Below are 13,659 nucleotides of genomic sequence, written 5' to 3'. Positions count from 1 at the left end.
ACAACTGAGAGATGACTAATAACACAGCAGTCACTAACAGAGCTCTTGACTGGCTTTTTAAGAAGTACAGTGAGGTGGTTATGATGTTTGGGGACACCTGCATTTTTAGGTAGTCAAAGCCTTCTTTTGAGACAAACTAGCATTTTTTTTTAAATACTGGGGCGTGGTGGGGGGCACAGATATTTGAGTCTTTTAGAGTTTAAAGTATGAACCCTGAATGCATCCGGAACCAAAAGCAGGTCAAGAAAACAACTTAAGTCTTGCCGAGCGCTTGATTGCCCGTACCTTAACCTCGGAACCAGCGAAATAATAGATGTGCAGAGCAGCTAGTTGTGAGGCCAAAGATGGGCCTGAAACAATGTCAAACACTGTTTTACCATGAGCCGTGACAAGGCATATGGCTTTAATACCCAATACTCTACCAGAGGAGAGGAGGCGAGAGGAGAGGATGGGAGAGGAGGATGGGAGAGGAGAAGACAAGAGAGGAGGGAAGAGGATAGGAAAGGAGGGGGGATGAGAAGAAGGGAAAGGAGAGACTCCCCAGCTGTGTCCACAGTAGTGGTTCTAAGCAAATGACTCCTCCATTTCACCCGGACAAGCGTGGCGTCGGAGGGGTTAGGTCACATCAAATATTGAGCAGCGCTAGAAGCCGCTCTAAGAGGAGGTGAGAGGAAAGAGGAGAGGCATGGAGGACGAGAAAGAGGACAAAGAAGATAGATAAAAGCAAAAAGGAGAGACAAAAATATATATAGATAGGGAGACAGAGGAAAAGTAAAAGGGCTATGATTAAGAGAAGGACCAAAGGAATAGAGCCTACCTTTGGTTTAGCTCCTCTTCAACCGATTTCAAAAGACTCCTGTCAATGAGATAATTAGAGATCAGAGATTTGTGTTTGGACAACAACTAAATGCCTGGATAGAGGGTGGAGAAAAACAATTTACAAAATACAAGTAAACTAGGAAGCTTATATAAACTTCAAGTGGAGAGACATGATGGATATAAAGCATTCAAGGGTTGATTTTTTTCTTTCCCCAAGCGTTTAAAAAAACAAAACTGAAGCACTGTAACTCAAGTGCCTCAGCTTTAACATTTAAAAAGAAACTCTTTTTTTGTTGGTCAAATAACTTAATGTTTCGCTCTCCTCCTCAAAATCCACATTTCTGTGTTTTGGTTGTTAATAATTCAACACTGAGGGGGAGAAGAGAAAAGGAGGAGAGTGCAATTTCCACAAGCAAATCACAAGTGATTGTGGCGGAGCTAATTAAAAAAATTAATAAAATGAAGAACAAAACAATATGTTTTATGGTTTTCCCCCTGGTAAAACGTTTCAATTGGTGGAAATAGCAGAAAAACATCAACAAACAGGGTCCAATTCCTATCAGGGACTAAACCGTCACTCTATGCAAAAATATCCAGTGCTGTATTTACATTTTGCAGACGCTCTTATCTAGCGCGACTTACAGTAAGTACAGGGACATTCTCCCTGAGGCAAGTAGGGTGAAGTGCCTTGCCCAAGGACACATCGTCATTTGGCACGGCCGGGAATTGAACTAACAACCTTCTGATTAATAGCCCAACTCCCTAACCGCTGAGCCATGTGACCCCCCCCCCCCCATTTACAAACCAAATCTTTAGGGCATGCCATGGTATGGCTGGATTGCTGGGAGACTAGTTCCTTTCCTTTCTCTCATGGCAAAATGCACTGTCCTTTGATGGGGGAAAATGTGTTGTGTGTGCAATGATCTATCATACAATGTTATTGACACACATACAAGCTTGGACTCTCATTTCACATCATGTAAGCGTTCATCCCTCCATCCTTCCACCCACCCAGCCATCCGCCAGACTACTATGACACTGGCCAAATGAGCGGTTGTATGGTAAATCTATCTTGAGTACCTGTCGCTCTCTGTTGGGAGCCTCTGGCTTTCCAGGGTCTAGTTAAACAGCCTCCTGCCCCTGTCTCGCTCGTGTGGCATTCCATCTGATGCAGTACTCTCTGTTCCTGCTCTGGTGTGTTTCCAGTCTGTGTGTGTGAGTTTAATGTGGATGTGCGAGGTGTGTGTGTGTGTGAAAGGTCTAATTCATTTTCCAGTTCCCAACAGTTGCATGCTTTTTTTGATGATAGTCAAAGTATTAACGCAAGTGTATATTATTAGAGTATTGTTTATAAATGTATATACACAGACACAATGTTTGAAATGTCTGTGAGTAAGACTATGAAGATGAGGTTGTCACATGGTATTCTCTCCTTTGCCTTCTTTCTCTCCTCCCATCTTACAGTCACAAACATACACACCCATCCGTCATCATATACTAACATATACAAACACCCTCCCACTCATAACAGTGAGAAGGCTTCACTTTCCCAGGGATAACTGAGTCAGCAATCCCAATCAATAATGATTTGCAATAAACGGACACACTGACAAAGAAACTCAATTCTTTACAGAAACGGTACTTGAGAGGATGGTGGCTTGGCCAGTCATTGATGCTAGCCCGAAGTTGTCATTCAAGAAGCTAAACCATTAGGGAAGACAAAAATCTGTCAACGTATCACTCGTTTTCATAGAGTTACCCTGAGTCCTGAGTAAATAGAGCACTGAGAATGACAGGTGTATTTATAAATTATTTAAAAAGTTAAAAAAAAGAGTCTGGTGCTTTCCTTGTAGTAGTGGTGTAGTAGTTTTGTTGTGTTCTATGTAGGTTTTATTAATGTTTTTAATCATACATTTTAAATTTTGCATTTAGCTGAATGTGCAGGACACTTTGCTTAATAATCAAATGCATTTTAGAGTTCATTTTCGTGCATTTTTATACATATAATGTCCTGGGGACAGAAATCCATTCCAGTCACCCATTCAGTGGAATGGCCAATCTACCCACAAAAACAAGGCAAAAAAGGTTTTGGACATATTTTTGCAACTTTATAAAAAATCAAAAACCAAAAATGTGGGGAAAAGCAAAGGAGTTTCAATACTCTCTAATTGCACTATAGCGTACAGCTGTGCATGGTAACAGTCTCACTTACTTATTTCCACCCAAGATGGAACCTTTGGGAGATACGTCTTCATAGTCCATTTGCAAATCCTCGGAGAAGAAGGAACAAAAATTGTAAGAAAAAGGAATACTCGCAATATTTTTACATGTACACACCTCCAGAGTCCCATAGCCATACAGGTGCATGGTGAGTACTATTCATCTAAAGTAATTTAGGCCGTGAATTTAATTTCAATCGTTTTTGAAAGCCACACTTCAGACTTGGAGTGGTGTGCCTTGAGTGTTAAGTGAGTGTCCTTTGGCGAAAATCCAGTAACTTGCCAATAGAACATTGAGATGTATACAGGTATACATGCATTGATATGTTCATACATAATGAATATGATTAACAGCATATAAAGATAGGATGATCAGAAGATTGAGTGGAGATTAAATGGAAAGGCATTGTGTAGACCTTGGAATCCAACAAACAGAGGACATACTGGTTGACACTTCCTTTAATGACACCTAAATGATCCCTGAGCCCCTCCTAAAACATTAACATATAGCTAATATTCATTTGTTATTCCACTTTGGTGTTAGTTGACATGGTTCCATCAACTGTCTTTGTTCTTTTCAGACTAGAAGGTTTACTTTAGGAGCATTAATTGAAGTATCCACATGCCATAGATAGACAATAGGTAGAGAGAAGGAAACAAAAACAGCAAAAGTTGAAGAATGATGACAAGACGATGAAAGCAACGGGGCAACTGCAGGAAAAACTCAGATTTATCCTCTGGAACCCAAACCACTGTGGCTGTACACCATTTCTCAATTTAGTCAAATCCAGCTTCTAGAGATTAATACTGAGGTGGGAGGAGGGGGGGCGGGGGCAGCTCTGCTCAAGCAATCACACAGAGGCTTGATGATCATCCCATCATTTAAGAGATTTTGGTGCAATGGAGGGAGAGTGTGGAGAGAGGCTTTTAAAATTAATTTTTAACCCCCCCCCACCACATCGCTGGGGGTAAACTTTAACTCTACCCAAGCTCCAGTGATTACCTAAGCTTCAGTGATTATCAAAGCTTCAGTGATGATCAGATCCTCTCCTTCACCAACCTGAGCCACCTCTCGCTTCTGACTCCAGACCAGACCTCTCTGTCATGCAAAACACCATTGATTTCATTTTTTTTCTCCACTCGCTCTAGATTACTGATGGAAATTTCCCCTCGCGCAGCAAACTGTCATATCGTTATTCACCACTAGCCTTTTTTTCTGCTGAGTGAGGGGTTTTTGCGGTGGAGGAGGGAGAGAGAAGTGTACAGGGATGGAAGTGGGAGAGTGAGTGAGGCCCTAAGAGAAAGCAAAGTGAATATGAAAGAGAGGAAAAAGAGAACAGGAAGAGAGTGAAGGAGAAGGAAGAGAGGGAAGGAGAACTGACAGTGGAGATCCAGGGCTTTCCGTCTCAGTGACTCGTCACCTCTCTGCCCCTTCCTGTCCCTCTCATCTCTCTTCCCTCATTTCCCCTTTATATCCCTCCATCTCTCCTTTCCATCTTTCCTCATCTCTCCATTGCTCCATCTTTCCTCTCCCCTTTCATCTATCCATTTCCCTTGTCTAGGTCTCTTGTCACGATGGCGCCATGCTTTGATAACTGGCCCAACTTTTTTTATTCTTAGACATTCATTGGTGAGGTGACAGTCTGGCTGTTACAGCTGTGCCTTGGATATTGACAACCTTTTAACACATTGTTATACCTGGGTTGAAATCCTTCCTAATGACTGGATCTGGGATTGATTAAGCTTGCCTAGCATGTTTAGAGCTAATTAAATATTCCAGAAACATCTATTCTGGTACTGTAGTTAGTCTGTGCAGGTTTGAAGTTTATGAAACAATTCCACCGGCCTATCTGCTTTAGACTATACATATAAAGGAAAATCAAATATATATTTGTGGTAAAGATGTAGAAACCAATATTTGCAACTTCGCCTGGATAGTGAGGCAGCCATGGCTAAATTTCTGCCGCCAAGGTATCAGAAATAGGGCTGTACAAAATTTTAGGCCGTCTATCAGCAGTGATTGTTAGACTGCATGTCGGAGAATAGCACGGACAAGTGCTTCACAACGCAGTTGAGATTGCTTGTGTGCGTGCTTGAGAACTGTAAATCGTATAAGTTATGTTGTCAGTTCATTTAAGCCTGTTATTGTATAAGTCTATATAGTTATTGCTAATTTAAATTAAGTTAACTGGTGATTTTCGTTTTTTTGTATTCTTCCCCTGCTAGCTACTGTAAATTGCACGTCTGTTGATTCGAGAGCGATTGCTGCCTTTGCTCAAGTTTGTATTTTAGGTGCAAAAAGCTGAATTCCCTTGAAATCTTCCCTGCTCAACTTTTTTTGGTATAGATTTGACTGTAAAACTGTAAAATTATGAACTGTGTGACATGACGTGAAGACATGGCTGCCTATTTCTATGCGGTCTACAGGGCGACATTCTCACTCAAATTTCAAAACTCAATTTCATTCAAAATTTTGATGTGACAGATCAATGGGGAATCGCTTTCTCTCTTAAAGACTGTCCTTCTCGACCTTTTTGGTCTTTTTAAATCAAAATATTTGTACAGGGCAGGTCCAAGCCTTTATGGGGCCTTAAGCAGAATTGATTTGGGGGCCCCTCGGCGTCGCCATTTTTTTTTCTTCTTAATTACCGTATTTCTTTGATTAAACTTCAATTTTTTTTTTTTTTTTTTTGGTTTGACGTTTATTCGAGGGCGGCGTTTAATCTAAGAAAAACGGTATTCTAGGCTAGCTGCACTAGAATGCTTAGTGTTTGCTACATTAAATGTTCTTAGATTCAGATACTTGTTTGAACATCACGGTCTTCTAAATCACCGTTTAAGCAACAAGCAAATGTCAATGTTAGTTAGACTAGCTAGCTCTATCTCATCTGCTTTTTATTAACACTGATTTGCAAGGAATGCAAGAACAGCTAGATAGCAAAAACACCTAGACTACCTACTGTAGCCTGTAAACTAGTTTAGCTTGCTAACGCAAGAGTACAGCTCTCCAGTTCTTTCAATAGATAATCTACATGTGCGTTAGCCATAGGCTAGACTGCTATTCGTTTTCTGGCTATGTTTCTGTAAGTTTCCCTTCTAATGCTGACTTACACCTAGTCTCTAGCTAGCTAGAGTATTTTGCAAAATAAGGTATGTTGATGTGATATTTGAAACGTATTCAACTAACAGTGGACCCCTAGTGCAACACAAGAGAATGTTCATTATAAGTACATGCTGCTACTAGGTATTTCAGGACATGCTTTTCCTACCGTATTTCTGGGCGGTGTTTTCTGGCGGCGTTTATTACACAATGTTCATTTTTGGTGCGGCATTTAAACGACAGTAGCGTTAAATTGAAGAAAGGCGGTATTAAACTGTAATTTCATGTCCTCTTGGGGGCCCTCTGGTGGCCACGGGGGCCCTAAGCAGCCGCTTAGTTAGTTTATGCCGGCCCTGTATTTGTATAGTCAGTGTAATTCTCCAGCCATTATAAAGGCTAAATTTTCCCGGTTTTCTACCACCATGCTGCGCGCACATCCCAAATGTTTACAAACAAATAATTGGTCCAGAGGCTACTGACCATTTACATTAAGTTGTTACGTCAATTATTAATTGGCAGCATTTATGCCATTTAGAACATACTTTATGAGTGGAAGATCTCTTTAAGTAGCCTAACCTTATTGCTTTAGGGGAAATAGGACAAAAATACGTCCAATATTACATTAGCTATAAGACTATTACATTTACCTGCTCCAAAATATAGGGTTAGAACTTTGTTTTGTCGGGGGTGGGGGGGGGGGGGGGGGGTGGGAGCCTGGTCCTAACCAGACCCTCGTACATTTCATTTGTACAGAGGGTCTGGGATCTCTCCATTGACAAACGTTAGCTTCCTTGAAGACGGGTCCTCTGTTGAAGTTTATCTATTGGATCTGCCCAGAGCCACTCTGATTTGCCAAAACCAATCGCAAGCGTTCGCCTTAGCCAACTCCTTCACCACTACTGGAACTAGCTGCCGTAGCTGGAAAATCAAACTTTTCCCGAACCCCGTGGGGAGGAGGGCCACAACATCATGGCCACCAACAAAACTCAGCAAGGAATGTTCTAGCTCTGGCTTTAACCTATGGATATTCGGCAGTGCTGCTGCCACAACCGCAGAATAGTCTCCGCCGGCATTACTGAACTACTCAAACTAGTGCACAACATTAACGTCATCGTTCTCAGCCACTCCCTCTGTTTGCTGATGGGACCTACAAAAAATTTGTTTCTAGAAACCGACTTCAGAGCCTAGCTCCCAGACCTAGTACAGAAGCAAAATCCAAATTGAGCGGAAGTACGTAGGAGGGCAGAGCCAGGCTGGGGTGGGGGGGGGCTTTTTGACTTTAGCATGGGAGCTCCTTTACCTCAGCGCAGGTGCTGTATTTGCCTTATTTTGCTGTTTGTTATGCTAAGTAATGGTGGGCGCTGAGGCAGCACTCTTCTGTCCAACTTGGTGGCGCGAAGCCTGCTGCAGCCTCAACGTCCCTATGGAACACACAATCACACTTTTGCTCTTTCTTCCTCTCCCTCTCCCCATCTTGGCTTTTTTTTTTCTTCCTCCTTCACCTACTCCCCATCTCTCTCCCTCTCCCTCAAACATAAAAACTCAACTCTCCCTTCATCTCTCCCACTTCCTTTTACCATCCCTCTCTTGTGCAGTCTCCTCTTTCATCATCTAGATTTCCCACCACCTCCATCTCTCTCGTTGTCTGAGACCAGAGACATGGCCTCACTGAAGCCGAAAAACGCTGAAAAAAATGCCCTTCTGTGGTCCCATGAAAAAAGAGTGTGCCAGCAGCTCATTTAGCCCTAAAGAGGGCAAAGGGACTCATAAACAATTCCTTCACAAGTGTTTGAAACAAAGCCAAAACAAAGTTCTAACCCTAACCCTATATTTAGGAGCAGGTTAATGTAATAGTCTAATAGCTAATGTAATATTGCACATATTTTGTCCTATTTCCCCTAAAGTAATAAGGTTAGGCTACTTAAAGACACCTTCCACTTAGAAAGTATGTTATAAATGGCATAAATTCTGTCAATTAATGATTGACGTAACAACTCATTGTAAATGGTCAGGAAGCCTAGCCTATCGATTAATTAATTATTACTTGGTCATTTGATCTTGATAGGCTAAGCAGTCTGTAGCAAATAATAACAATAAATCCACTATTTATTAATGAATTATTTCAGCATAATAATGCACCTAAAATACAAACGTGAGCGAGGGCAGCAATCGCTAGCGAATCAACAGACATGTGCAATTTAACTAGCAGGGGAAGAATACAAACAACAAAAATCACCAGTTAACTTCAAAGAACTATAGACCACATAAGTTACTGACATAAGTAACTGACAACATAAGTTATATGACTTATTTCTCAAGGACGCACACACACAATCTCAACTGCGGTGTGAAGCGCGTGTCCGAGCTATTCTGCTGCATGCACAACATCACTGCTGATAGACGGCCTTTCGTACAGCCCTATTTCTGATACCGTGGCGGCAGAAATGAAGCCGTGGTCGGCCAAAATCAACATAGAGGAAACACTGTTATCCCCTTCTTCTGGACTGCCAACAATTTCCCCAAGGGGGTGGATAAAATAGCTACTCCTTTACTCCCTACCTCCATGCATAGGTCAAAGTCCATTTCCTTTAGTTAGCTCAACATTTCAGCGGTCATTTTCCGGACTGTTCCTTTATTTAATTGTTGTTTTGTTTCTATTACAATAGAAATGGTCACCCTTATTTCAACCTTTGGGCTGGTTATTGCATAATTCAAGTCAAAACTAGGGTATTTGAATACATTAAATAACGATAATGACAAACCTTCCAGCGTCAAATACAATACCCGCTCATATCGCAATAACACCACCAAGGGGCTACTATCGTGTTCTTATATGGGAAGGCAGACGGATAGATCACAGCTGCCTGTGAACAAAACACTAGGATATGAGGATACAGCACATCACCGGGAATCTGGACTTTAACAGACAGCTTGGCAGTGGCCGTCATGCGCAATGAAACGCAGCACGGACAAAAGGAGAGATGAGGATATGTTGTTTCAATGAACTACGAAGCATGAGTGAGCTGAAAGACGGGATGAAAGATGACAAGATGAAGCAAAACAAAAAAGGGACAGTCAGGAAGATGTCAGGAAGAATTCAAGAGACCAGAGCATATGAGAGAAAACAAAAATACCAGATTAGATCTTGCAGTGTAGTATATATCTTCCTCACAGTCCAAAAAATCGTCAGAGTCGTGCTGTTTAGTAGACAGACCAAGAAAATAATACAGATTATTCAGAGGGGCGGCTTTTCGGGTTTACTAAAAACACACAGAACCATGGGGTGAGAGACTGTCGCTGAAATGAGAAGTGAGGGGTGAGAAACAAGTGATCCAACAGGACTGTTGGGTTGGGGGGAGCATTTGTTGTTAGCTAAAATGATCAGTTTTAACAATGTGGCAGTGATAGAGAAATAGGCAATGTGTAAGTCATTCAGCCCTTTCATATTTTGAACTAGTCACAGAAGTTACAATTGTCTGTCATTTGGTACCTCTGTTGATTAGGTTGATCGTTTTAGGAAGTTCATGGTGTTGTAAAAACTAATAAATGACATCATATTGAGTAGACTTTTGAGGAAACATCAATATACCCGGGCTTGATCATCATGCAGTAGTCAGCTATGAGATGGCCACAGATAGAAGTGACCGTTAACATGAACACAAAGTGTAAGGCTGAAATTGTGAGGCTGGGAATGTGAGGCTGGCAGTGGGAGGCTGGCAGTGGGAGGCTGGCAGTGGGAGGCTGGCAGTGGGAGGCTGGCAGTGGGAGGCTGTGATGTGGTGGTGATTATTATTGCATTGTATGATTTCATGGCTAAAATTTGTCAGATGTTGATGAGGTTGTCTGGTCAGCCAGAAAATGGGGAGTGGGAGAGTGAGTGTCTGAATGAATCAGAGGGCATGCACGTACGCATCAAACAAATAGAGAGTGTGTATGTGTGTGCTTGTGTGCGTTTTAGAGCAAGCACTCACTAGGTCATGATATGGTTCAGTCTCCTTTCTACGTACGGGATCAAACTTGACTTGGTCAACTGTAGGAGATAAACAGAGACAAATAGGTAAAACATGCATTGATTACATCGTAAAAACTTTACTACTTCAGGTGGACTACTAAAAAATGCTTTCTCATGTTACAGAAAATGTCATGTTACATTAAAAGCATGCCAAAACCAAAAATGTTCAGTCCTAAATCAAATAATTATTTCCTCAAATACACAACTTTTTAGGAGTAAAAGTAACAGACTGCCAACGTAGAATATTGCTTATGGGCTTATATTAATGGTTGTGCAAGCAATTTATTTCCCCATAATCCTCCAGGACACTGACTCAAACAAAACGGTGGTGATTAAAACCAATAGATAAAGTCCCAGGCTGAACAGTAAGCTGTTCCTTATGCTTTTTGCACTCGAAGGATGAATACTTAATTCTCCAGAGAGGCGACTCAGTAAGTGGTAGGAGAGATAGAAAGATGGAGGGAGGGAGGGGGTGGTTTTCTTGAGCTAAACCACAAGGTCAAAGGCAGGATAACTGTACTGGGGGGGGGGGGAGAGGGGTAGAAACACAAGGCATGAATCTTTCATGAAGCCGCCTTTACATTTTTCACAATCTCATATACGTGTCCGTAAGAATAACTATATGCATCAAGGTTAAAGAGAGCAACAAACTCAAGTACAGATCAGTCAAACTATACCACACATAATGGAAGTTATAAGGTCAGTTTTATATGACACACTACTTAAAACATGCATTTGTCATGTAAAAAATGTTTTCTCATTTGAGAGAGACTGGAGCATGGGCGTTGCCGCAATGTAACTTAGGGGGGTCAGGTCCCCCCCACTTAAAAAAAAAGTCGTTTGGACCCCCCCACTTTTGCGATCAAAATATTAGTGCATGACTGGTCTACTAGTCCAGCGATCATTCCATTGCTTCACAATCAAATCCGTTCCACTCATCAGTAGGGAATCACCCATAGCAATAGAATTCCACACCACGTTTTCTAGACAAACGGCATCACGCACGCAGTGTCAACTCCCATACTCTGATCGACGCATCGCGCTTGCAGCTAGCACTTCAGACATGACTGTTCCACAGACGAGATGGACATAAGGAGGTTTTTTTCGAGGAAAAGGAAAGTAAGTCAGAGTTGCCCAAGTTTTCCCTTCAGTGGCCAAAGCACCCTTATGAGACATTCTCTGACTATAATAGCATTAGTTAGCATTAAGTCACAAAGATCCTTCTGCAAACATTATAGCTAGCTAGATAAGCAAGCTTTTTACCTACATCTAGCACTTTGCAATAGCATACTTTATTTACCCATTACAAGTGGAACAGCATTTGTTGATTTTTTAATATGGGTCTGAAATATGTTGTGCTTTTGGCCGTGTTCAGACCTAGGCGTCTGTTTCAGGCAGAGAGAGATGACAAGGATGTTTTTTCCAAGTAGCTACAAAATAAATTGCTGGTGTTTTTTTTATTGCCATAACAACCGTGAGCTAATCTGGAGTTAACGTTAGCTAACATGCTAGTTTTTCTAACGACTGGAAAAAAAGAAAAACCCTTTATTTCAGAATTGTCTTCCAAATTTAACAAGGTTGCTCAACTTGTAATTTTGGCAATTCGTAGCATTTCATTACTACATGATAGTCTGTATGAAGGCAAAACTGATTCAACCATTAAAACCATCATCTGAAAATGTATATCCTCAGGATGTTATCTAATGAGACAAGAGACACATCCTTCTCTCCATATTAGTATGCTGCCCATGCATAATAAATTCAGTATTGGTAAATGGAGTATATGGCTTTTTTGGGCTGTGCCATTTAGGGAAACGGATTCAACCACCTAACCCATGTATTTTCTGAAAGCTTACATCTTAAGGATGTGATCTGTGGAAAAGACCACAGATTTGAACACACATTTGACCATTTCTGAACTGTCCAGTCATGCTTTACGGAGATGCAATTTTTTTATGTAGCCTACATAATTATTAGGCTTCTAAACCTATACCAATGGTAATTTTGATATGCTGATAACATGATATACATCTCAGAAATCTTCATATGAACAATCTACATTAAGCTTATGTCAATTATCAATATGAAAGAATGCTCAATGCATCTCCACGTCTCCTGATATAGCCTAGGTGGTTGAGATTGAGAGTGAGTCAGAGGCAGCATGCAGGAGCAGTGCAGACAGCTCTGTTGCTGAGGTGAGTGCTGAAAGGTGACAGGTAGTTGAAGATGTCCCATTGCTTATTGGCAAGTTTAGTTTTCAAAATATTTAAATGTCCAGCCCCTCAGTATATGTATAACAACTAAGGTTGTAATAGTTGTGGTAAATGCACCAGAATGTGGGAAATTGCATCTACATCTTTAAAAAAAATTCTGGGCGACAAACCCCCAGACCCCCCGGCAAAATGTGTGTCCCCCACTTTCAAAATGCTGCTGATGCCCATGGACTGGACGTTATATGAAGTACATGTCCCCAGGTAGACTTACAGTTGATCTCAGAGAGCGTTTTCCCCTCCCGCGTATTCCCTGAGGGGATCCGATGAGGCACAGACACAGGAGTCTGGAAGGAAAAAGAGTAACACTGAGCTGAAGGGATGTAGGTGGAGGAACGCAACAACAGTTGAAACAAAATATATATAAACAGGTGCAATCCAAAAGATGCATTTTCAAATTTTGACACTGGAGTTTGGAACCTTGGACAAAAATATCACCACAGAAAAAAAACATAACACATTCTGAAGGTGATTCACAGGTTGCGGCGCTAATTTAGCTAATCAGCAGCCTGATAATTTATACAGTTCCATATGCTGTTGTGATTCATTTGCATTCATGTCGCTGGTCGTCAGATGTCTGCGCTCATAATAAGCTGTCAACCATTGCATGAGGCTGGCAAGGAAAATGATCAAGGACTCATTTTTTTTAATGTGCAAAAATTCACATGTCAATTTTTGAAGAAATGATACAATTAAATTACATCTAGGTTTCTTTAAGATTGAGAAGGTTAAGTGTAAATTCAACTCTAAACACATGCAGAACACCTCACAGCGGTACCAGATCGGAAATGTTACCCAGAGGCTTTAAATTATTGTAGTTTGAGGAAACAAATTGTATTTATTATTATCGTCATTACCAAGAGAACCAACTAGCTGTATATGTAAAATTCCTGAAAACACATGAATTGAGACAAACTACTTTTTGACACCACCTACAAATCCAGTTAAACGTGTTGTTATTGCTGACGTACTTTATGCGTAGAAGGGAGTAGTCTTTCCGGATTCACTCAAATAAAACTGTCCAGCATTGAAATTTAAAATATTCAGTAATCTATATATTATAAACGTAAACGATTACAAGGTGCGAGGTGTACAAGGTGTAGCCTGTTCAGCATCTACATGAAACATAAATCAATAACCTGCTTACTTAATTAGCTCAAGTTCCTCAGTCTAGCGTTGCACAATCTTAAAAAGGCTACTGTATTTAATTTCATTTGTAAAACTGTGACATCAGCCACC

The 13,659-nt window shown here is 41.0% G+C and overlaps 1 protein-coding gene across 3 annotated transcripts in view; it reads right to left on the bottom strand.

The window, feature by feature from the left end:
* Nucleotides 1-13,659, bottom strand: part of map4k3a (mitogen-activated protein kinase kinase kinase kinase 3a) — a 71,701-nt gene that overhangs the window by 17,892 nt on the left and 40,150 nt on the right. For 2 of the 3 annotated variants that reach the window (XM_084684820.1, XM_084684818.1), the window contains exons 13-17: nucleotides 12,635-12,707; nucleotides 10,110-10,168; nucleotides 9,273-9,335; nucleotides 3,032-3,090; nucleotides 818-856 (exon numbers count right to left, since the gene is read on the bottom strand). In XM_084684820.1, the coding sequence (XP_084540946.1) occupies nucleotides 818-856; nucleotides 3,032-3,090; nucleotides 9,273-9,335; nucleotides 10,110-10,168; nucleotides 12,635-12,707 (293 nt within the window). The remainder of the gene's footprint in view (nucleotides 1-817; nucleotides 857-3,031; nucleotides 3,091-9,272; nucleotides 9,336-10,109; nucleotides 10,169-12,634; nucleotides 12,708-13,659) is intronic. The other variant, XM_084684819.1, reaches the window with a different exon arrangement.

Source organism: Hypomesus nipponensis, chromosome 21 (assembly GCF_054491055.1).
Source record: "Hypomesus nipponensis isolate SF chromosome 21, ASM5449105v1, whole genome shotgun sequence".
In the NCBI taxonomy this organism is placed as follows: domain Eukaryota; kingdom Metazoa; phylum Chordata; class Actinopteri; order Osmeriformes; family Osmeridae; genus Hypomesus; species Hypomesus nipponensis.
This window is presented reverse-complemented; position numbering and strand designations above follow the sequence as displayed.